This window comes from Symsagittifera roscoffensis, chromosome 2, assembly GCF_963678635.1.
Source record: "Symsagittifera roscoffensis chromosome 2, txSymRosc1.1, whole genome shotgun sequence".
Lineage (NCBI taxonomy): Eukaryota > Metazoa > Xenacoelomorpha > Acoela > Convolutidae > Symsagittifera > Symsagittifera roscoffensis.
Window position 1 is genome coordinate 74462696 of NC_087063.1, and position 26255 is coordinate 74488950.

At 34.8% G+C, this 26255-nt stretch overlaps 1 protein-coding gene across 6 annotated transcripts in view; it reads right to left on the reverse strand.

The window, feature by feature from the left end:
* The window catches only part of LOC134840498 (uncharacterized), a 64314-nt gene extending 38281 nt beyond the window's left edge, over positions 1-26033 (reverse strand). For 2 of the 6 annotated variants that reach the window (XM_063856338.1, XM_063856335.1), the window contains exons 1-10: positions 25931-26033; positions 25588-25688; positions 16179-16193; positions 15664-15832; positions 13287-13421; positions 12531-12631; positions 9302-9334; positions 3407-3523; positions 3309-3320; positions 3083-3112 (exon numbers count right to left, since the gene is read on the reverse strand). In XM_063856338.1, coding sequence (XP_063712408.1) covers positions 3083-3112; positions 3309-3320; positions 3407-3523; positions 9302-9334; positions 12531-12631; positions 13287-13421; positions 15664-15832; positions 16179-16193; positions 25588-25688; positions 25931-25981 — 764 coding nt within the window. In that variant the 5' untranslated portion in view covers positions 25982-26033. The remainder of the gene's footprint in view (positions 1-3082; positions 3113-3308; positions 3321-3406; positions 3524-9301; positions 9335-12530; positions 12632-13286; positions 13422-15663; positions 15833-16178; positions 16194-25587; positions 25689-25930) is intronic. The other 4 variants (XM_063856337.1, XM_063856340.1, XM_063856336.1 and 1 more) reach the window with 4 other exon arrangements.
* Positions 26034-26255: the final 222 nt, after the last annotated feature.

Below are 26255 nucleotides of genomic sequence, written 5' to 3' on the forward strand. Positions count from 1 at the left end.
AAGTAACACAACATAAGAAAACCACAGGCATTCTGATTGTCCATTTTTGGAACTACCTCATTCATATTTTCGTCACGTGAGAACATTTTTTTCCTTGCATATAGCAAAATAAACTTCAGATAAAATCGAATTTAAAAAAAATTAAACCCAGAAAAATACAATTTGACTTTTTCACTTCGTTGATTGACGCTTAGTAGGGTCTTGCAATTACAAAATCCAATTCTTTTGATCAGCCTCCGCAAAATCGAACCTCTCACTGTACCCATTGAATTCTTGATCCAAAAATTTAAATTTCAGCTCAGAACGAGGAGAATTCGCCATTTAACAAAGCTACTCATAAGCTTCACGGCTGTAAGCATTCCACGTGGAAACCTTAAATGAAACCACTTTAGAAAACAAAAGCACAAACCTTTTTTCACCTAGTTTCAGTAAATTTCTGGGACAGCTCAATTTGATAAATGAAGTTGAGATACAACCATAATTAAAAAAAATCGAAGTATTCAAAATTTTTTTAAAACAACATATCAAAAGACAGTGGAAAACGTAGCCAGAAGAGTTAGAAAAAAGTCAATGAACGCAATGAAACAAAAAAACTGACTCTTTTTTTAAAGCCTCAACTTTTGAAGCAAAAAAAAATGTGACTTTTAAGCTCTTGTAATTTCAAGAACTATTTATGGCTGACACTTTTTGATAAATAACTATGACTATGAGAAAGCTGGATCAATAGAAAATGATCTTCTTCCGCTGGGAAATTTGAAAATTTAAATCCACGTTTAAAATAAGAAATCGATCAAGTTTTTCGTGACTCTTACAGTTTTGCTGTTCAATAGTGGAGCTTGCCTTCCCTTCAAGCAAATGAACAGAACTAAGCAAATCAAAAATCAAATCGCGAGAAATTAAACTTGAGCCTGAACAAATTTTATAATTCTCCTGAAAAGAATGATCACGACCTATATAAGAGTCTGAACTACATTCACCGACTCTTAATAAGATTCTTATAACATTTTGCTGTTCGATAGAGGAGTTTGCCTTCCTTTTAACAATGGAAATAAACTGACTAAACTTTAAAAAAAAAATCAAATATCAAACCGCGAAAAATCAAATTAAGCGTGAAAATTTTACAACCCTTTTTTCCTGAAAAAACTACAAATATCATCAAGACCTATACAATAGTCTTCACTGCATTCATTAATTCTTTAAAATGCTATTGATCACAAATAAGTCAAAAACGACTCAGTTTTCCATTGGAAATTAAAAACAAGGCCAATGTTGGAAAAGCCTCAGGAAAATCAGAAAAAAAACTTTAAGATTTTTGGAAGAATAATTCATCATTTTGAATGTCTATAAATATGATTGACGCTTTATAACAACAAGGATGGAAGTAAAATTATTCAATCTATTTTTTTTTATTTTAAAGGATCTTTCAAGCTTTTTGATACCAAGGCAGAGATAAACTTTGCCAAACAAGCAGCCAAATTAGCCCAAAAAAGAAAAAAGCCTGAAAAAAATTGGACAAAGAGGCGGAGCTGAGCTTCGCATTCCTTGTGATACAAAACAGAAAGCCGGTAAATCGACAAAAATGAACACTCTGCATGAAAATTCTCGCCACCTGTTTCTTCGACTGAACTGTTGATCTGATTTGGCAGGGTAGTTTTTCTGTAAAGTCAAAAAGTTTCCAAAAAACGGTCCCAAAAATAAACAAACATGACTTTTCCGAAGGCTATAGCTTTTTTCTGCACAAATAAGGACGTACTAGCTTAAAAACGCAGAAAATATGATCGATAAAGCTACTGTGAAAAACTGAATGAGTAAGACTTTGAGTCTACAAATTTCTTAAGCGACACACGCCAATTATGAGTCTATATAATTTCTAAGTGACGCAAGCCAATTATGCCACATTAGCAGTACCAGTCAATTTGAAAAAAAAATTACCAACTAACATGCCTCAATTTATAGAGCGGACCCATTTTAATTAGTATACAAAAAAGTTCATTAAAAGCATCCGACCCGCCCAGGTTCGACCCCTCTAATTGTTTCGGGTCTTCTACCTTACCTCTACGGTGAGCTTTAAGGCCATCCTTTTTTGAAATTTGATACTTAAGATTTATTTTCAAAAAAATAAGGCCGTTTTTTCTATTTACTTGCGTTCATTGACTCTTTTACAACTGTCTGTTGGCTGTTTTTGTATTGAAAATCATTCAGGCTTAAGTCTTGCTTTGTGGCGCAGTTATTAACGCTTGTGGAGGTTCATAAGCTTTCTCGGTTTTGCTTGTATGCATAGTGCAACTTCGTTTTGTGCAAACTACCTATTCTGTCATTGTGGGCAAATTAGGCTAGTTTTATAGGAATATTGATTCGGCAGTGAATGGGTGAATGATATAAGGTTCTTGAGTTCTTGTTCATTTTTATAAATGCATATGTGAATGCCCTTAGGTATATATGCTCTTTATGAGTTTAATTAAAGTTCATTTGCTAGAAGATATGCAAAATGCACTCTCCAGTTATGAAAGCTGAAATGGCGCGAAAAACGTGATTGATTTTTAGTTTCGAAACTTAGTTTAACTTTCAGATTCCCCAGCGGAATAAAATTTTTACCTAACAATCCAGTTTTCTCAAATTGATTTAAATTTATCGAAAAAATGTCAATCATATATTGTTCTAGAAATTCAAAAAGCCTTCAGGCCATCTATTTTTTTAAGTTTTTTTTTGTTTCCTTGCGTTCAGTGACTCTTTTCCAACTGTCTGTCGGCTGTTTTTTTATGCTAAGAAAAGGCAAATAAATTGGGCAAAAATTTGCAGTAAGAAAATTGGTCGTGTCTAAAATAACGTAAAATAAACGGAGTCCAATCAAAGTTGAGTTTATTGTTACTTTATTTCATGTGGTTTGAAAATCGTAAAAACTCTGACAAAACCTGGAAACTAAAATCCGATTTTTGCGCCGACTACAATTTTGTATTCGTGAGGGCAAATTTACTTCACAAGGAAATTTAATGGTTTAACTAAACGAGCTATAGAAACTATACATGACTTCAGCCATTTATGTACTGTCATGAAAACCAATCGGTGCCCTCTACCAACAAACCTCAATTTGATAGCCGCAAGCGCCTTTGACCTGCAAACGAATAATAATTAAATCCGCCATAAAACACAACATTCAGTGCAAATGCATAAAAATTGAATATTTTTTTCTGTAACCAGTTAATTTCTTACTTTACTGGTTAACTGTGTTAATGACAACAGCCAATTTCAAAATACAATTAACTCATGCCATTAATAGTATGCAAAGCATATTTTCTGCAATCTTTTACCTGATAAGTACGCTAGAAACAATTTAATTGATAACATTTTTCATTGCTTTGAAAATCAGCAAAAGTAAGTGTTTGAAAATAATGGAAATAAAACTAACGGGTCTTTTTCAAACGCATAATTTGCACTCAGTTTGCTGCCCAAATACTCCACTTTTCCCTCGTCCATTAACGTTTTCATTTGTAGAGCTTCCTCGTCATTGCCGTACGTCACAAACCTAAAACATTTGAAGATGCTCTTTTCAAGCAAAAAATACTTAAAAAAACAAATAAAAACCATCCAATTGCTGTGCAAATAGCAAATAAAATCCTGACCACAGTGATTACAGTATAAATTTATTTTAAAACATGATAAATTAGCTTTTAATACACCAGGTGAAAAGGACGCTGTCTCAAATACACTGTTTAAAAACAATCATTTAATATTAAGTGGCTTATTTGAATTAGCCGGACATGAATAAAATCTGAAACTTTGAAGGAATTGTTCTCAAGCGACAAGAACCGTTTTTTGCCAGAAAATTTGATTTTATTTGTTTTGCGAAACTCGGACCCAAAATTTAAACCCAAAAGATGGGAAATTTTAGTTTCGTTTTTGAACGGAACTTGTGACAATACAAGCATAGTAACATAGCATTGCAAGCGAACAAAAATTTTGGCTGCGGGGCTGGAAATTTGGTCAAATTAGACCCTCTAAAGTGTTTGCCTGCAGAGCAGAAAATTTGATCAAAATAGGGGTCTTTAATAATGCTCTGGGACTCTCTATAATAGACTCTCTATGATATTTGCCTGCAGAGCAGATTTTGATCAAAATAGCGCTTGTCTTTAAAAATCAATTTGGTCGAGCTTAAAAATATATATTTTTTGAAAAATCAACCTTCCTTCTCTCCCTCGAGAAAAATCTAGATCATCCTTTGATGTGATATGATAACGCTTGCTCGTCGCAACTGCAACAAAAACGTAGGCTAAAGCTGTTGCTCAGTTTTAACACCTACATAAGGCTGAAGAATTTAGGAAAAACAGTCTTAAATAAGATTTTGCCAGTTGTCTATTTACGAGTTATCCGGTGTTGTCAAATGTGTAAACATAGCCAGCAGACAGTAGGAAAAGAGTAAATGAACGCATGTAAGCAAAATAAAATGGATGTTTTTTTTTTGAAAACTCTTTTAGTTCCGATTTTCGAAAAAATATACGGCCTTGAAGCTCTTTTAGTATCTCGAAAAACTTATGACTAGCTTTTATTTTGATAAAACTAACCCAATTTGAGAAAACTGGAGCAATAAGTTAAATTTTAATTTCGATGGGGAATCTGACATAAGTCAAACCACGAAAAATTAAGCTTGAGCCTCAACAAAATCTAAGAGTTGGCCGAAAAGAAATCATCACGACCTATGCAAGAGTCTACACTACGTTCATCGACTCTTAGTTAACAATTTGCAAATTATCCTTTTTTAGAAAATTTAATCAGCGCTTTTTGCATAACTTCTGCTCAAAACATAGCCAATCGAAGATTGGTAAAGAGAGTAATGAACGCATGTAAATATAAAAAAAACACTGACTCTCTTAAAAAAATTTCAACTTTCGAAATTCAAAAAAAAAAATAGTAGATGCCCTTTGAGCTCTTTGAATTTCTAGAACAATTTATGATTGGCGCTTTTTTGATAACATGAACCCAACTTGAGAAAACTGGATCAATAAGTAAAGTTTTTCTTCCGCTGGGAAATCTAAAAATTAAAGTCCACTTTCTAAGCTAGAAATCGTTCGTTTTTCGCGCCATTTCCACGTTCGCATTTGGAGAGTGCTATTTACGTCACTTTCAGCAGATGAACTTCAATTGAACTCAAAAAGAGCATTATACCTAAGTGCATCAATATTTTAAGACTTCTTACTAAAAAAAAACAAACAAAAAATCAGCAACACCTATATAAATCTTCACTACGTTCATTACTAGTAAAAAAAACGGAACCAAAAATGTTCCCGTATTAGGGTTAAAACTTTGAGTCAAAACAAATTGCACCATTTTATCTGGCAAAATTCAAAAATCAAATTTGCCTTCGTCACATGCAGCTTCAAACCTCAGATAACAAATAACCCGCCAATCAAAATCCAGTTTGGATATATTTTTTCGCCATTTGCACTCTCATTGGAAAGCGTAATTTTATTTTCATTAGAAATTAATTTTGTTTACGTTATATTACGGTTTGTGTTATATTACGTGGCCATTTCGTTTCAATGCTACAGGTTGGTTGCTGATTATAATCATTGTTGTTGAATAACGTGAAGGTTAATTTTGGTTGGGTTGTATATGTTTTGTTTTTAAAATTCTGTGTATAATTTTCAAAATAAAACATATTTTCGCGGGAACAAATTTTAAGATTTTTTCCTGGAAAACAATGCAAAAATAAACTCAACCAGAATTAACCTTCACGTTATTCAACAAAAATAATTATAATCAGCAACCAACCTGTAGATTTGAAACGAAATGGCCATGTAATGTAACACAACCTTCGCCCAATTGATATCCCGTACAATTGATAAACCTTTTTAGGAAAATATAGCTTAAAAAACAGTTTTTTTTATCCAATGTGATTAAGCTGGCAATGCCATGACTTATTAGGACGATGAACCAACATAGCCGACAGCAAGGATCACATTTGAAGCGCCAAATCGTAGCAGCGGAAAGTTTGTTATCTAGCGCCATAACAACTGATCACGTATTTTGAGGCTTTCGAGTCGCCAGCGCAATGTTTCGAGGGGTAATTATACAAAAGCGATCAAAGTAACAGAATGTTTTGTGGCAGGTGCTTTTTTCAAAACATAGCCAACAGACAGCTGGAAAAGTGTCAATGAACGCAAGTAAACAGAATATACTGAATTGTTTTTTGAAACAAAAAGGAAAAAATAGATGAACTCAAAGCTCTTTGAATTTCTTGAACAATTAATGCTGACGCTTTTTTGATGAGAAGAGCCCAATTTGAGAAAACTGGATCAAGAAAATTTTTATTTCGATGGAAGTACTAAAAACTAAATTCCACTTAAAAATTAAATTCCACTCCAGGTCAACCAAACTTTTCGTGACCACTGCCCTTTAGCTGTTCGATAGTGATATTTCCCTTCTTTTTAACAGAAAAAAAAACGAACTGAACTTAAAAAGAAATCAGAAGTCAAACCGCGAAAAAGTAAATTAGAGCTTGAACAAATTTATAACTTTTCCTGAGAAAAAGTCATGGCCTATTTGGAGTCTGAGCTACGTTCATCGACTCTTTAAAAATTACCATAACATTGTCGCGCTAAAATAAAGATGTGAATCAACAAATCTCCAAGTCTATAAATAAGCTTAAATCAAATGCAACCACGGGGTCAAAAGAGTCACAATTTTCATTTCAGCGAAAAAAATGAGTGTACGTCTACACATTCGGGCAACGTTCAGTTACTTTTTCAAAAATGCAATCCATTAAGAAACTGTCCAAATTTAAAATCAATTTTGAAACATAGCCAATCGAAGATTGGAAAAGAGAAATGAACTTTCAAATTTCAACGAAAAAATAGATGCACTTTAAGCTCTTTGAATTTCTAGAACACTTTCAGCACATGAATTTCAATTGAACTCAAAAAGTGCATATACACCTAAGTTCATTCATAAATTCATCAATAAAAATGAATACACATTTATAGTTATAAGAGACTTTTAAGACTTTTCCTGAAAAAAAAAACCAAAAAAAAATCAGCAAGACCTATTTAAGGGTCTTCACTACGTTCATCACTCTTATAAATTAAATTCCATTTTCGAAACTAGAAATCGTCCATGTTTTTTTGTGCCATTTCCACGTCACACGTATTTGGAGAGTGCTATTTACGTCACTTTCAGCAGATGAATTTCAATTGAACTCAAAAAGTACATAATACCATACCTAAGTGCTTCAATCGGGAAAAAAGCAAAAAAATCTGAAGACCTATATGAGAGCCTTCACTACGTTCATTACTCTTAAAAACTAACTTAACGTTGTAATAATGCAATGAAATTTCGTGTGGCGAATAAAAATACTATCCTGACTACATTTATTCTTCAATTTTTTTCATCGAATAGCACGTAAAACCAAGATGAAAAAGGGAAATTTGAAATATGTGGGTCAAGTCTCCATTTTTTTTGTTTCGGCAATTATTTGAACCACCGTGTTAAATTTTGTTACTGACAGATGAAATCAATGAATGACCGTTAAAACATCTACTTTTAGTCATATTTTAAGTTCGAATGAGATATATTATCAACTAGGAAAAGAATTCGGAGAAAGGACTGATGAAAGCTGACGTGATGCCGGCTGTTTATAGAAATTTAAAAATCTCATTAAGCCGAAAATCAAATCTAATCCAAACATGGCAAAAAAAATTGTTGATGATCAACTATAACCCTAACGGACATCCGAGAATTTTAATTAATTAATCAATCATACTATAAGCATTGTTTGCGTTCATTTACAAATCAATTCAATCTAAAACACGTTTTTTCTTTATTAAAGTTTACTAGCGTGCAACACAATTCCAGTGATTCAAACATATTACACAGAGGCGAAGCAGAGCTGCGCACCACTTGCGATACCAAACTGCATGCCGAAGTTCGAAAGAACTGGCTCGAACAAAATGGGAAACAATTAAATGAATTAATTGGAAATCTCTTGTAAAAAATTATTTGAAATTTCGTGTAATTTTTATAGAACTGAAATGCCAAAACATAAAGCAATCATTCTGCACAAAGTCTACTCATCTTTTTCTGATAACTATTAGACGGAAAGAATACGAAAAAAAGAAAGGTTTCGGTCCAAAAATCATGATCCGAAAATTCACCAAGAGAACTTTTGATTGCTTTCTTAAAAACAATGATCATGAACAAAAAAATTAAACATTGAAATTTCAAAACACTTGATTACAAAAATTTCAGACAATATAACATAGAATTTGCAAAAAAATATATTGAAACTCTGAAAATCTATCAAAATAACCCAATAAAACCAATACGAAGCTAATACGAAACGGTAAGGTAGCTTGATCACAGCAAAACGAGAACAATTAAAATTGAAGTTAGTGAAATTTCATAACTTTCAAAAGATTCCTATTACCAGAAACAACCACATCCCTGAATATCGTGCAACACACGCCTAATACCTCATTATTCAAGACAAAAAGTCAAAATTTGCAAACCAAGTTTTCCGGAAATTCATTATAGAAATTTTATTTTGACTAAATTAGAAAAAGTATAGACATCTAAAAAATTAACTGTGCCAACACCTTGAATGTATTTCAAAAGAAAATGCTCAGAATAAAAATTTGTCACAAAGTTGGGTCAAACTAACTGCACACACTATCAGAACAAAACCAGAACAAAAAATTCAGAAACTATGCATTCGAAAAAACAACTGAAACTATATAAAAAATCAAACAAAATATCGCTTTATTTTCTTTCCAAAATCAAAATTTTAGCTGGTTTTAAGAAAACGTGTTAAAAACATGCATGAATAACCTTTGAGCATGTTAAGTTCTTCGAATTTAACTTAACGATCAATTAGAAGGAATTTTCTTTCAAAAAACACCCGGTAAATAAGCCGAAACCTATTAAACCTACAAAAAAAAACAATTTATCAATTGAAATTTTTTTACCAGTAGATCCAGTAACGCATGAACTTTAGACACAGTAACTCGAGGTGTTAAATGTGCATCCTGCTCAAAAATGGAGATCATCCTGTGGACAAACTTCGTAAAGCGAAAAAAAAATCTAGTACCCGATTGCAACACCCTTGCTTATCGCAAGGGTCAATAAACGTGCCTATATAAAAATACATCCGAAAAGAAAGCAACCATAACAATAGACGGGGGTAACCAACAACATTTTTGATTTCAAACATTAAACGATAAATAAATTTCAATTTGAAGGTTCTTTTTAAATTAAAATGGTCAAATCTCCAAAACCACTGGGTTTCAGATCTTCGTACATTTCGTGTTCATACCATTTGCTGCCATCAATAGATAGATCCAGTGTACTTAAATTAAAAACAAACATTTTCTTAGTTCAATGAAAATTTTGGAATACCATAAAAGGTCAATTTCGAAATCATAAGCAACTTTGGCAATATTAGGATGAAGGCGATATCTGCAACTGCTGGTAATCTGACTTCACCCCACCATGTTTCGACGATTTCAAATTTTGAACTTTTTTCTGAATTGTAACACTTAATGTTTGAATAAACAAAAAATGTCATATCTGAAAATAAAAAACATCATATATAGGAAAATGAAATGCGTTGAGCAGTCATGTTTGGAATCGAGATATAAACTTCATGAGAGTACCATGATAGCACACCATAGTTTTGAAAATTTCAAACCATTGAAACGTTTTGAAAAATCAAAAAATGGCATATCTCGTAAACTAAGATGACTTGAGCAGTCAAACTTGGACAAAAAAATTGCAACCTCCAAGATTAGCTTGAAATCATTCCATAATAGGCTTGGGAATTAAAGGTTCTGTAAATGTTTTTTGAAAAAAACTTCATGTATTGGGAACTGAAATGATTTCAGCACTCACATTTGGAGCAAAGAATCGCAACCCCTGAAAGTACACTCACACAGCACTCAATTATAGGATTGTTACTTGCAAATTTTGTAAATCTAAGTTTTCTCCAAATTTTTGAAAATATCATAAAAAAAACATCACATCTCGGAGACTGAAAGCATTTGAGCAAACAAATTTGGACGAAAGATTTGCATCCCTCGGAGTACTAGGGAATTTCACTTTTTAAATCCCAATTTTCCGAAAATAAAAAAAAAAATAAAAAACTTCATACCTCGAAAACTACAAGGACTTGTGCGATCAAATTTGAAGCAAGATTCGTAACCCCTGAGAGTACCCTGACAATAAGGTTGTCTCTGCATGTTCGTTACCTCTGCGCAGACGGTTGAACTTGAATTAAAGATAAACCGTTAAAAAGGACCAATTTTGTGGTTAAACATATACAATTTTTCTGCCTTGAAAAGAATAACCTCCTTTGAAAATAATTATAGCCGTTACTGTGCAGGTAGCACATAATGACCCGACAAATTCGCAGAAAAGAATTTTTTCTTCAAGTTAGTGTCTTTTTTCAAGATAGTGTCTTTTTTATACGTCGTTTGATGATACAACTATACAAACGCCTAAAAATTTAAGGAATTAGGCTCCAATTGTCTTCAAAAAATAAAATAAAAACACAGAAGCGAAGCTGAACTTCGCACCACTTGCGATACACAAACATAGCCAATCGAAGATTGGAAAAGATTAATGAACGCAAGTGAACATTAAAAAACTGACTTTCTTGAAAAAATCTCAACTTTCGATACCTTTTGAGCTCTTTCAATTTCTAGAACAATTTATGATTGGCGCTTTATGATAACATGAACCCAACTTGAGAAAACTAATTCAATAGGTAAAGTTTTAATTCCGCTGGGAAATCTTAAAAATTAAATTTCATTTTCGAAACTAGAAATCGTTCACGTTTTTTGGCCCATTTTCACGTTCGTATTTGGAGAGTGCTATTTACGTCACTTTCAGCAGATGAATTTCAATTGAACTCAAAAAGTGCATTATACTTTAAGTACATCAATATTTTAAGAGTTTTTCCTGAAAAAAAAACAAAAAAAATCAGCAAGACCTATAAAAGAAACTTCCCTATGTTCACTGTCACGAGCTTTTTATCATTTCACTCCTGTTTGAAACAAAAAACTTTTTTCTATTTATTCGATGTATTAAAAAGGCATCAACTGTAATAAATTATTACTTATCAAATGTCAAAGCACATATGACATTATACTGCTACCGTAGCCTACCGATTCAAAAGTGGCACCAAAAGTAGCGCTTTTATTTGCGACTTAGGCTGGAAAACAATAAATTTCGTACAAATACACTTTGCTTCGCAGGTGTAAACACATGAAAAGAAAAATTACAAATTACCACAAAAAATAACTTGTAGAAAATCTGAAAAAAACTCTGAAAACCTATGAAAAACAGGTAACCACTCAATTACATCATGAATTATCAGTTATGAAGTTTTTACGCAACGGTAAAACAGCTAGAACACAAAAAAAACATTAGAAAAAACGCCGAAAATGGAAATAAAAACATGAAAAGATTTTCAAAATTTCAGAAAACAGTCTAGTCATATTTGCAAAAAAATCTAAAAATTTATCATCACATAAAATTGAAACATCACATTAAACCATCAACGTGAATTGATTTCAAATAAACTTGCTTTACCCTAAGACACACATAACTAATTAAAACTAAAACTAGTTTGATGCACTTTTAGAAACTAAATAATCAGAAGCCATGCATCCGAAAAAACTTATTTGCAGAATGAAATTATAGCATGAAAAATCCAATTTTTTTAAGAGAACATTTAGGCGCCTATAAAAACCAGAAAACCTCATAAAAAAGTATCAAATAATCGTACCCTCATGAAAATGAAGAAGAAAGTATCAAAAATCTACCAAAAAATACAGACTTAATTAACCAGCAAGTAAGCCGACAAAAAATTAGTCGAAATTAATGAAGTCGACAAAAAATCTCATCTAAAAATCTTCAGCTGTAAAACATTGAATCAAGCTTTTGAATTAGAGCTGTTAGACGTGCATCTTGAGTAGAATAAAAATAGAGATACATTTGGAGATGAACAAATTTCAGTCACCCTGTGGACAAAGTTGTTTACGGAAAAAAACCTAGTACACGATTGTAATACCCTTCCTTATCGCAAGAACAAAAAAAAAACAAGAAAAAAAATTTTCATAAATTTTTTGCACTACATATTCTTAACATTTTTGATTTTTTTTTGCCAGAGAAGAGCTGAATGAGGGTGCCGAAACTAGTTTTCTATTCATTAAAATCAAATCTTTTTAGCCGAAATTGCTAATTTTCATAAATACCAAAGTTACTCGATTGCTTAATCGTTCGAAATTAGACGAAAAAAAAACTTAAAATTTCAAACCGGTTTTTCTCGACAAGAAAAAAATGTTGAGAATTTTTTAATGTGGTTCGAATCACGACTAAAGGGCTTCATTATGATGTATCGCTCAACCCAGTCCCATGGTGAATTGTGGTACCTGGTTTTGCGAGAAAAGAAAGAACTAAAACACACGCGAATACAAAGTTCCTCCCATTTTCAATGGTCGGAACAAACAGCATATGCTGAACAAAAATGAAACAGTACTCACGAGTTCTTTATACTGCTGTTGGGGTTCTTGCTTCTCAATGCGAAAAACAGCTCTATAGGTTCAGTCCCGGTCTGTTCTTTTAAGAAATTGCGGAAATGTGCCTGCAAGCAGAAGACAGGTTAACTAGGATGGAGATATCTCATTCATTGAGGATATTGCTACTTAGTATACTCGCTCAACGTGAAAGAAAACCAGTCAGCAGGCAGTTGGAAACAAAGCCAACTGACAGTTGGAAAAGAGTAATGAACGCAAGGAAACTTAAAAAAAAAACGACTTATTTTTTCAAAATCTTCAACTTTTGAATTTCGAAGAAAAAAACAGATGTCCTCAAAGCTCTTTGATTTTGTAGAACAATTTATGACCGATACTTTTTTTTTAAAATTAACCCAATTTGAGAAAACTGGATCAATAAGTATAACTTTTATTTCGCTGGGAAATCTGATAATTTATTTCCATTTTCGAAATTAGAAGTCGATCACGCTTTTCGTAACCTTTACAATTTTGCTGTTCGAAAGTCGAGTTTGCCTTCGTTTTAACAATAGAAATGCACTGAAATTAAAAAGAAATCACAAGTCAAACCAATCACAAATGAACAAAATTTTCCTGAAAAAAAAACAAAAATCAGCAAGACCTATAAAAGAGTACTCACTACGTTCATTACTCTTAAAAAGTCAATAATTGCAGGAAGCCGAAAAAACTTTTGAAACGTTTCAAGCCACGCGCCTTTAATTGTAAATTCTGTAAATTTAAACATACCCTGTCTGCTTCAACTGGCACATTGTAAACACACAATTTAAACTTCTCAATACTCTGTTGACACTGGACTTCTGTCTCCGGCTGACTAACACTGCCTCTTGGACTGTTTCTATCAAACCCATTCGACCTCTGTTCCTGTTCAATAATCAAATGATTGGTAAAATGGTGCTAAGTGAACAATGTCCCCTCTTAATTAATTTAGTAATTGTCCACGTGGTTAAAATTAATCTTTTTCGGCCAATCAAGTTTGAGCAAAATACATGTTGGCCTTACTGCATGAACTTGCCATAACTTTAGGGGAAATATTGTGTAATTGGTCTTCTTGGGGGAGGGGAGAGATTGTTCATAAGGTCCAAAGTAAGCTATATGGCTTCCAAAAAACACCTAAGGATAACTTAGTGTTTACCCCAACTTTAATGCACTTTTTCCTATTTTAGTGTTGTCCATTAAGACTAAATCATATCCCTTTGCGCAGGCTGAAGCGACACTAAACAATGCATCGAAAGGCACAAAATCTAACGCAGAAGCAAAACAGAGCTTCAAACCACTTGCGATAAAAACAAGTATCGGATCCAAACCGGCAAGACGCTCAAGAACTATCAAAGAGGACTTGTTGTTACCGTTGAAGAAATAACTAGAAAAACAAAAACGTTTTTTTTTTTATGTTTAAATTTATTGAAAATTTTATTGAAAAAAATATATACTGACTAAACAGTATCCACGAAAGCCTTATACGTACTGAAGGCAAGGTGGTATACGCAATTCGGAAACTAAACCGAGAGCTTAATCGACAAGCACAAAACCGAAAAAACCATAGCAAAAAATGTCATGTTTTATAGCTATAAATGCAATTAGGTCTATCTGAATGAAGAGAGATAGTTCTGAAACAAAACATGCCCGGACAATAGAAAGCAAAATTAGCGTCGGAACAAAACTTACCAAGTTATTTTTCTTATTACACTTAATAGAGCTGCTTTTTGTCGTATTTTCGGTAGTGTTTGCGAAGCAAAGCTTCGCCTTTGTGTTAAAATTTCCCCGGTCTTACTCAATGCAGGACCAACCGAGGGGGAAGGGGGACGTCATACATTTTTTTGATGCCGGTCCCACCTTGAGGTCAATGACACTGGGACCCCTCCAACCGTGACCGAAGATCAGCAAGGCATGCGAATGAAAATCCACTCAAGTCGAATAATAGACGGCATTAAACTTATGATTACCTGAGCGAAGCTTGCGCTATACTACAAGGCCGTTTCCAAATAGATATGGGGAAGAGCGACAGAAACAGCCCTTAGAAATTCATAGAGAATATTTTCATTTATGAATGCTTTTAGGAAGGGGTGGATTTATGAAGAGAACGACGGACGCACCTCCCCCACTCAGGGTTGCGACCCCCTGCCGACCCAAAAGGTCCCCCCTTTGATACTTTTTCAGAAATCCATTTTGGCCGAACGACCCTAAAATTTTTCTAAAGGCCCCTTTGGCGCCAGTATATACTAATTTTATGGGGGGAGCTCGCGCCGAAAAAACACGATTTTTTGGTCGAAATTTCAAAAAAAGGTCCAAAAACGACTTTTTTGACTGTTTTTTCAAAAATTTGCCTGTGGCGCAGAAAATTTTGCAAAATAGGGGCAAAACAGTGCTTTGGGAGAGCTCGAAAAATCAATTTGGTCGACCTAAAAAAAAAAGGTCAAAATTTTGGAAAATTTTTTGAAAATCCGCCCCCCTCTCGAGAAAATCCTAGATCCGCCCCTGCATACAGACGCACTTTTTTCAGTGATCAAACGACGCAAAAAGAGTCCAATAAAAAAGCCAATAAAAATAAGCCGAATCATTATAAGCCGAAAAAAGCTTTAAAAAAAACGAAATTTTAACAAATCGAATTGGCAAAATTACAAATATATAAAAAGCAAAATTCGATTCGGCCAGATAATTAAAATGCTAAAACACTATAAGCAACTAAAATGAAAACTGTGTACAGCGAAAATATACGATTCTTAGATTTGGCAACTAAACCGACAAAACATGAGCAGACAAATATTAGACTGACAATTATATGATACAGAATATTTCCCGATTGAAAAAAAGGTCCTGGTCAGACTCGACTCCACCTTTGCCGACCCAAGCTTATTCGTAACCTACAGACTGAGTAAAAATAAGCCACCAAGAAATTTGAATTCATTATGAACTTCCAGGAGATGAGTCCAGTGAACACGAGGGTAAAAGTCTAGTACCCGATTGCAATACCCTTGCTTATTGCAAAGCAACATACATTTATCTGATAGCAAATTTAGATCAATTCAGATATTCGCAATTCACTTAAAACTGTTTTCTGCAGCTACCCGCCATATTTATGAACATCATCTTAGCATGCATTTACCGAGTGGAATCCGTTCGTTTTTTGGTCATGATGAATTGCACTCTTGTGACCTTCGGGTTTATGCAGAGAGACCGAGATGATCTTTTTCCCTTGAAACTCGAGATGAGTTTTGGATCCCAGGAACCCAACTATGCCGGCAGCTTCCATACAATTGGCAAAATCGGCAACGCTAAAAATCGGCTATCGGTATACAACTCTACAACCCGATATTAATGCAAAATGTTGGGAAGCCCATTTCGCCCAGTTACATTATCGGCTAATGAAGCAGATATTATATAAATCAAAACAAATAAACATTTTAGATAAATTATCAATAAATTTTTGCTTTTGACTTCGCCATGAATTTAAAAGATGAGAATCCAGGAAGAGAAACTATGTGCTTAAATTTTACGGAACAAAAAAACTTCTACTGCATAAAGACTACTAGACATGAGTGATAACAATATTTGATCAATGATTTTTGTTTTCCACAAACTCAAATGAAAGCAGGTCAACATAAACATTTCTATACACACCAATGTTTGTGGTCACTGAAATAAATCAACGCTTTCTGCTATATTATATTTCTTTTGAGGTAGAAAAATAACCTCTATAACAACTTAAGCAAACAGCAAAGGCCAAAAAACAACGCAGGTAAGACCTGTCCGAGATTTTAAAAAAATTGGTCATTAGGTGCGATTTTTTGAAAAAATCGTTCGTTTGAAATTTCGATGTACCAAGACCACCATCTTATTTACTGACAAGTCAATTATGTCATATGTACGTTCAACGCAGAGACGAAGTTTCGCACCACTTGCGCAAAAAAACACATGTTTTCTAAAAAAAATTAAATATTACAAAAAAGGCACGATCAAGCGATTCCTTAAACCTTCTGATGCCAAAGAAACAATTAAGGGAAGAGGAAAATCGGAACGTTTCTTAAGCCTTGTACTGGCATTTATTGCACTCAGAGAGAATCAAAAAAAATTCAAAAACTTCAAGAGAAGGCGCTTTTTTTTAAATAATGAAAACTCCAAACTATAAAAAATTAGATAAATTGGCAAAACTACTTAGAGGACTTTCAATTTTAGAACATAGCCAACTGACAGTTGGAAAAAATAATGAACGCAAGGAAACTGAAAAAAAAATTAACTTGTTTTTTTTTTCAAAAACCTCCAACTTTTTAATTTCGAAGAAAAAACAGATGGCCTTAAAGCTCTTTGAATTAGTAGAACAATTTATGATGAAAACTTTTTTTAAAACTAACCCAATTTGAGAAAACTGGATCAAAATGCAAAACTTTTATTCCGCTGGGGAATCTGATGATTAGTTTCCAGTTTCGAAATTAGAAAGCGTTACACTTTCGCTGTTCGATAGTGGAGTTTGCATTCCTTTTAACAATGGAAATGCACTGAGCTTAAAAAGAAATCAAAGTCAAACCGCAAAAAATCAAAAGTGAGCGTGAACAAATTTTTAGACTTTTTCCTGAAAAAAAAACTCTTTGATTTTGTAGAACAATTTATGATGGATACTTTTTCGTTAAAATTAACCCAATTGGAGAAAACTGGATCAATAAGAAAAACTTTTATTTCGCTGGGAAACCTGATAATTTATTTCCATTTTCGAAATTAGAAGTCGATCACGCTTTTCGTGACCTTTACAATTTTGCTGTTCGATAGTGGAGTTTGCCTTCGTTTTAACAATAGAAATGCACTGAACTTAAAAAGATATGACAAGTCAAACCGGAAAAAAATCAAAATTTAGCGTGAACAAAATTTTCCTGAAAAAAAAAAAACAAAAATCAGCAAGACCTATAAAAGAGTACTCACTATGTTCATTACTCTTAGGGAAGACTTTCAATTTTAGTTTTAAAATGCTTATACGCAATTTCCATGCTTTGGCAACTAAGCTGAACAAAAATCTGCAGAAGAACAGAGTCCGACAAAAATTTATGTCGAATAGAAAATGTTCAGTTCACTAAAAATTAAGTACTGGCCTGAGTTTAACCGTGAAACTTAGTCTTATCAGGTTTATGCCTAAAATACAATAGACTAAAATAGCCCAAAAACTTTCAATAGCAAATAAGTTGGAATGAACCTGGAATTTGTTAAGGTTTTATAATAAAGCAAGTCAGAAAACCAAGTAAGATTTGTAAGAAAAGTTGTTTATGGTTCCAGATAACAAGACAGTTGCGCTCGCAAGTGTAATAAGACAATAAAACTCGAGTAACATTTTAACGTGCAAAAGTCTAGTACCCAGTTGCAACCAAAGCAGGCCAAAAATTAATTTTCATTGTAATGAACTACAATTAATTGATCTTTTTCATTGCAATTAAATGATTGCACACTACCAATAAATTGCAAATAATTTTATCAAACGCATCTTTTAGAAATACCGGCACATTTCTCAAAGAGAGTAAGTTTTTTTTTAACTTCAGACAACAAATTTGCTTAAAAGATTTTTTAGTACTGTAGAATATGCATATTTGATCTTCGGTAAACTTCGCTGCCGCGAAACATGGAAATTCAGTTATATCTGAAAATTTGTTAACCAAGAGTGATGATTCGTGCTTTAAAATAATTGTACAATTGCAACTAGCGTGTAAGCGTGTAGCGCACCTCCACTGCTTCGAAATTTTTGACAATTCATGAAAAACATCATATATTGGAAACAAGATATGCAACATTCAAGTGTACTCTGACAAAACCCAATTACAGGGTTGGTAAATTCAAATTTGGTGTTTTTTAAACTTTCGTTGCCCGAAAAAAATCAAGAAAAACATCATATCTCAGAAAATAAAAAGATTTGAGCAATAAATTTCGGAAGCAAGATTTGAAACGACTGAGAGTACACTGACAAACAAAAAGGATAAAACACGTCACATCATGGAAACTAAAAGCATTTGTTTTAAATCAACTTTTTTGAACTGTTTTAAATCATAAATTATCTGAAAATTTTGGGAAAATTTATGAACACGTCGTATCTCAAAAACTGCATACACTTAATCAGTCATATTTGGAGACAAGTTTCGTAATCCCTGAGAGTACACTGACATCGCCTCGCTATGAATATAGGATCTTCAAAATTTGTGAAGTTTTTTATTTTTACTTCTTTGAAAAACTTATAGGAAAACATGAAAAACCGCAACATCTCGGAAACTAAAAGCTTTTGAGCAGTCCCGTTTGGATACAAGATCTGCAACTCCTGAGATTACCTTTACCAATCCCAACTACAGGGTTGCGATTTTCAAATTTACGATTTTCGGAAATATTTTTGAAAAAATCATAAAAAACGTCATATCTCGAAGTCAAAGATTTGAGCAGTCATATTTGGAAGCAAGATTTATAACCCCTGAGAGTTGCGTGACAGAGCTTCACTATAGAGCTAGGAACTTCCAATTTAAAGTTCTGAAAATACTTTGGAGAAATCACAAAAATTGTAGTATCTTGTAAACTAAACGGATTTGGGTATTCATAAATCAGGCCAAATTAGCAACCCCTTAAAGAATCTTGACAGCATCTCACCATTGGGTTTTTGCGATAAACAATTGTTGTGATAAACTTATTAAAAAGATCTGTAAGAATCGACGAACTGCAAAAATTATTGCAGTGAGTTGATTGTATGGCACGACATAATCAGCAATATCCCTAACGCCTATCAGCCTAATAACGACTGTCCTAGTCCAGTGGAGCAACTCTCTGCCACATTGAGTGAAATGAAACACCGAGGACCAAAGCTATCTTGTACATTCATAGACAGTACACTGCTAATAGCATCTTCGCCGAACTCGAGTCTACAGGCATCACCATCATAGACGTCGAACGTCGAGAAAAGACTGATTCCTCCATTAAAAACGATCGACCCAGACTTCTCAAAGGACTTGTATTCGGTGCATCCCAAACCGAAAACAAAACATCAAATATTCGAACGAGTAGTAGACCCTCTCAGTGATTTAAGGGATTGTCACAAGTCAAGAAGAACCATCCCTGTCAGCGTCAAAGAAAGCGTTTCCAGAAACGGAACCAACGTAGTCTTCTCTAAGTATTCAATTTTTTTAGATTTCTAACTTTTTAAGTACCTCAGGACCCCGGTCTCTGTTGGTGCGAGAAGTTGATTGAATTAGAGAGATAAATAGAGAGAATGATTTGAAACGACTGAGAGTACACTGACAAACAAAAAGGATAAAACACGTCACATCATGGAAACTAAAAGCATTTGTTTTAAATCAACTTTTTTGAACTGTTTTAAATCATAAATTATCTGAAAATTTTGGGAAAATTTATGAACACGTCATATCTCAAAAACTGCATACACTTAATCAGTCATATTTGGAGACACGTTTCGTAATCCCTGAGAGTACACTGACATCGCCTCGCTATGAATATAGGATCTTCAAATTTTGTGAAGTTTTTTATTTTTTCTTCTTTGAAAAACTGATAGAAAAACATGAAAAACCGCAATATCTCGGAAACTAAAAGCATTTGAGCAGTCCTGTTTGGATACAAGATCTGCAACTCCTGAGATTACCTTTACCAATCCCAACTACAGGGTTGGGATTTTCAAATTTACGATTTTCGGAAATATTTTTGAAAAAATCATAAAAAACGTCATATCTCGAAGTCAAAGATTTGAGCAGTCATATTTGGAAGCAAGATTTATAACCCCTGAGAGTTGCGTGACAGAGCTTCACTATAGAGCTAGGAACTTCAAATTTAAAGTTCTGAAAATACTTTGGATAAATCACAAAAATTGTAGTATCTTGTAAACTAAACGGATTTGGGTATTCATAAATCAGGCCAAATTAGCAACCCCTTAAAGAATCTTGACAGCATCTCACCATTGGGTTTTTGCGATAAACAATTGTTGTGATAAACTTATTAAAAAGATCTGTAAGAATCGACGAACTGCAAAAATTATTGCAGTGAGTTGATTGTATGGCACGACATAATCAGCAATATCCCTAACACCTATCAGCCTAATAACGACTGTCCTAGTCCAGTGGAGCAACTCTCTGCCACATTGAGTGAAATGAAACACCGAGGACCAAAGCTATCTTGTACATTCATAGACAGTACACTGCTAATAGCATCTTCGCCGAACTCGAGTCTACCGGCATCACCATCATAGACGTCGAACGTCGAGAAAAGACTGATTCCTCCATTAAAAACGATCGACCCAGACTTCTCAAAGGACTTGTATTCGGTGCATCCCAAACCGAAAACAAAACATCAAATATTCGAACGAGTAGTAGACCCTCTCAGTGATTTAAGGGATTGTCACAAGTCAAGAAGAACCATCCCTGTCAGCGTCAAAGAAAGCGTTTCCAGAAACGGAACCAACGTAGTCTTCTCTAAGTATTCAATTTTTTTAGATTTCTAACTTTTTAAGTACCTCAGGACCCCGGTCTCTGTTGGTGCGAGAAGTTGATTGAAATAGAGAGATAAATAGAGAGATCAAATACCTCAGCCCTGACATGAAACACGATCGCCTTCAGACAAATACCCTTGCGGAAGCTGCAATGTTGTGTGGTGATGGATCCCTAAAGTATGAGAAATGTAGCTTCTGGTGTCATACGGGGGGCTGTTCAGGAGTATCCAACAGCATTTAGTCATCCATTCAAAAAGTTAAAAGGCTAATCTGGCTCTGCGACGCTTGCGAAATCACAGCAAAGAAGACAATTCGAGGCAAATCACATCTTGATAACGATTTGAAACAGATCGAGTTAGGTCAAAAATGGCCAATATGTAGAACAGTCAGACCGCAGCACTACCGGAACAATTTAGGAAGCTCGAAACAATGATCGAAGCAAAACTTTGCCGTTCGATAGAAACCACTTGGTCATCAGTGGGATCCGGATGATTTCGAAAACTATGAAGCTTTCTTTAGCACACATTTTTAGACAGGCAAGAAAAGGGGACCATTGTGTTCAGGCACAAAAGTATAGCAAAGAATATACCCACATTAAATTTTCGCAAGTGTTGCAGATGAGCAATTGGAGGAACTACTCTAGATTCGCAATAAGCAATACAGCAAACTATATTGTAGATTTTAATTTCCCCAAAATCATTTGATAGCAGTTGTAGACACCGCTTAATGAAAACAGCAGAGAATTCAAGTTCATTCAAAGCACTAAAAATGGTTACTGGCAGCATCTAGTAGACTTAATAACGAAAGGCAGAGGAGGGGATTCCCCATCCAAACTTGACCTGTTGCTGACAAACTGTGATGAATCAGTTAGCCGGTGGACCAGCGAATCACCTTTTGGGAAAAGCGATCACTTATTATTCACTTTCAAGGCAGATCTAAACTTACAATGATCTAAATGTCTGACAGGTAGATGGATGTTCCATAAGGAAATTATTGATCTCATGCGGAAAATGCAGGACCAGGACATGGAGACAAAGCTTAACCTGGAAGGCACAGTGGAAGGAATGTGGAATTCTTTCACGGCTGAGTTCTTTAGAGCTGTGGATCACTGCATACCTAAAACGAAGCCATCTTATTTACATATTCAACCGATTCCCCTTGACGTGAGAATCAGAAAAAAAGTCAAACTCAATTCTCATTCATGGAAAATTTAAATGCAAACAATTGGATCTCCTACTGTAAACAGTGAAAATTGTTCGAGCTATTACTAGACCCACTACTAAAGATAATGAAGAACAGATAGCTGAATCGGCTAAAAGAAACCCGAAAAAGTTCTGGAGTTACATAAACTCGAAGTTGAAGAGACGTACTGGAATTGGAGACCTCATTGAAAAGTGAATCTTGCCAAATTATCAAGAATGACGTAGAAAAAGCGAATTTAATGAAAAATTATTTCTCGAGTGTATTTAAAGAGCCTGAAAAGCCCTCAATAAGTGGAATTGTGGCGCTCCGGTAGTGATGGTGCCTGAAAGCACCATCACTACTACATGTTAAAGAGACTGAAAGCCCTCAATAAGTGGAATTGTGGCGCTCCGGTAGTGATGGTGCCCAGCAATCATATGATTTCTGGTTCAAATCGCCCGTGCACTGCAATTTGTAAGGCGAGCTCTTGCCAGTAAGTCATAGCCCAAAGGTCGCTTAATATATGCGCTCATGTCAACCTAAATAATTAACCTCCGGGTTTAAAAAATAAAAAAAAATAAGTCTAAGTAAGCTGGACCTGATGAGATTCACCCAATAGTGCTTCTCGAAAGAGCAGAGCTTATTGCAAAACCGATACAAAAGATGTTCGCGAAATCTCTAGAACCTGGCTTGCTGCCAGAGGACAGGAAAAAAAAGCTAGCATCACAGCAATATTTAATAAGTGGGAGACAAGCGCAAATCAGAAAACTACCGACCGTTGAGCCCAACAAGCATTCCTTGTAAAACTTGTGAGACTTTGATTCGAGACATTACACTCGAGCATATGCAGAAAAATTATCTCTTTTCGAATCAACAGTTTGGCTTCATTGCAGGGCGATCAACAACTCTACAACTTTTAAACGTCATGGAAGACTTGACCTCATCACAGGAAATGGGACATTGTATCGATTGCATCTGAACTGATTTCAGGAAGGCATTCGATAAGGTTCCCCTCCGAAGATTGTTAGCGAAGATTTGGAACTACGGTATTCGAGGTAAATTACATGAAATGATTGAAGCACTCCTGACAGGAAGGACTCAACTTGTCGTTGTCAACAACAAGCAGTCAGAACCAGTCCAGGCGACCAGTGGAAACCCTCATGGCAGTGTGTTAGGACCTATTTTGTTCGTCATGTTAACAAATGACCTGCCAGACTTGATAAGATGCACAATTTAGATGTTTTCTGATGACACCAAAGAATACAGCATAGTGAATTCCGCAGAGGATCAAAATCGACATCAAGATGATTCAAAATCAATGGTGGCCTGGAGCGAAAAATGGCAACTTCAGTTTCACACAGACAAAGCCAGAGTAAGGCACAGGGTCAAAGCCAAAATCAAGCAAGCTGAATACAGATTGGGATAGGACATAACAGCCCCAAAAATGAAACTGGCTAAACCCGAAAAAATCCTGGGATTGATCTTTGATTGCGATCTCAAATTCGATGGTCACATCGCTGAGGTGCAAAAACCAAATCACATCCTGGGACTCATTCGTAGGATATTTAACATGTGGGGTGAGTATGCTGCGATTGCTGTTCAACTCACTTGTAGGACCTCATCTGGAGTATGCTTCTTCAGTCTGGAATCCTCAATATATAAAGCTCTCAGCAATGATAGAGAATGTTTAAAGGAGCGCAAAACGGTTGCTGGAAAACATAAGGAATGAGCCATATGAAGAAAGACTACATAAACTACACCTTACCTCGATGACGTTTAAGAGGCTAAGAGGTTACATGATCGAGGTGTTCAAAATTCTGCATCCAACATCAGAATACGACAATCGGGTCTGCAACTCGTTATTGAAAAAATGTCCTTACGAAGCAACACTCGGATATCTAGCAAGCTCACCAACCAGAAGTTCCATCTGAACCGTCGCAAGTTGGCTTTCTCTCAACAAATAGTTAATGCATGGAATGACCTTCCTCACACATTTGTGATAGCAGAAAACGACAACGCCTTCCAAGCACGCCTGGACTCTCACTGGTCGCAGCATCCGTTAAAAGTCAGAAGTGACATCAGATCATGATTTTCATGCTAGAAGAGGGATCCCAGTTCCTTGGAACTTCGGTTTCTGATGGTGCGGGAAATAATGCCCAAATATGTATGAGCATCACTACAAGCGGGAAGAGTTTAAGCCAATTGCTGAGCACGTGCTACAGAAAAATGAATCACGAATGAAACCGAGTGCCCAACAGCCAAGTGACATAAGAAAATGTCAACATAACGAGCTACGAAGAGAGAGGATGACATGCTCACAGAAATTACTTATGATGACCTATGATTCGGTTGCTGCTTTTAAAATCGGTGAAATGGACCCTGAATTCAAACGGGAAAATTGAAAAAAAAACTTCTCATTTATTGCAATATACGAAATAGCATGAATGTGAAAAATTCTTTCGTTAAACGTGCAATAGAATTACGTTGAAAAAAAATCAACTTGACGAGATAGTGAAGCTCGATTTGACACAGAGGCGAAGTTGCACTTCGCATAAACAAGCAAAAATATGATCAATAATGCTACTGAGAAAAACTGAATGAGTAAAACTTTGAGTCTACATAATTTCTTTAGTGGCGCACGCCAATTATGCGTCTACGTAATTGCAAGTGAAGCAAGCCAATTATGACGCATTAGCATTACCACTCAATTTGAAAAAAAAATAATTTACCAACTAACATGCCTCATTTTATAGAGCGGACGCATTTCAACAAGTATATAGGCGATTAAAAACCATGCATCTTCCATGCATTAGCGATATTGCTTTAATTTTAAGAAAAAATCTAATCGCCTAGCCTATTAAAAATATCCCACCCTGCCCAGGTTCGAACCCTCCTTTAATGTTGCGTGTCTCCTTCCCTACCTGTAAGCTACAGAACCATGATAAAATGCTTTTTGTAGTATAATAGTCTGTGTTAATATCCTTAGCATTGGCTGCACTTACTAGCTGGTCATTGATCTTGTGCACATACTGCAATAAAAGAACACTTTCAAAATGAACACTAATATTTGCGACTAAGGTTGGAAAAAAATAGAATTCTTACTATCACACAAGCTTTGATTTTAAAATCGGTGACACAAGCTTTGCTTGTGTAAAAATATAATAGATAGATAGGTTTAATTTTGGATTGTGCCAATTAATTGATAAATGATTTTTAACATTCCAATTATTGCAATTTAATTTTCCGTCGTTTGAGTTTTGACCAGCCGTGGTTGCGACACCAACAACATTGCTTTCAGCAAGGCTTACAGATATCTAGATTATTGATAAATACAGTTAGCACGTTCGTATTTCAATTCATTGCCAGCTCGTATTGTGAATTAAAAAATTCTCTCACGCATGTTGATAGTATGCGTGATCTCCAACTGGATTGTAGAACCTGACTTTCACAGGTCTGACGGATCCGGTTTCTCTCAGAACAAATTCCTCAAACGCGCTCTAAACACACCATACAGATAAATCAGATGAGCATATACTTTCAACAAGGATTTAAAAAAAGTCAGTACTAAGCTTTCAGTGATTCCAAACAAAGCTTCGTCATTTTTATTTTTTCTAGAGGTAAAACGAGAGGGCTCGTTATTCTTCTTGAAAGAGGTTATGAAATTTAACAATAAAACAATTTAAAATGGCAATTCTCATATACTCTCCCAATAAACTAATCCATAGAATATTATACAAACCTCAGTTGCGCCGATCGCCACACCTTTGAACAGAACCGATGTTGTTGACATTTCAAACCTGTCAACATAAATAGAAATATTAGCCCCGTTAGTTAAAAACTTGTGCCAGTCGGTCATATCTGGAAGTTTGACCTTGAGGGACACGAAAATACGTGATTTTGGAGTGAAGTTTTTATTTTTAAAATTTCGAATGGAGCCTGTCATGCTCAGTTTTCTCGCACCAACTGAAAACACAAAAAGTGAGGAATCAGAACGACCGATTTACAATCGCGGGAAAGTGCTTGAATAGAACAGCGGGAAATTGCTATTCGCAATTTCCAGATAC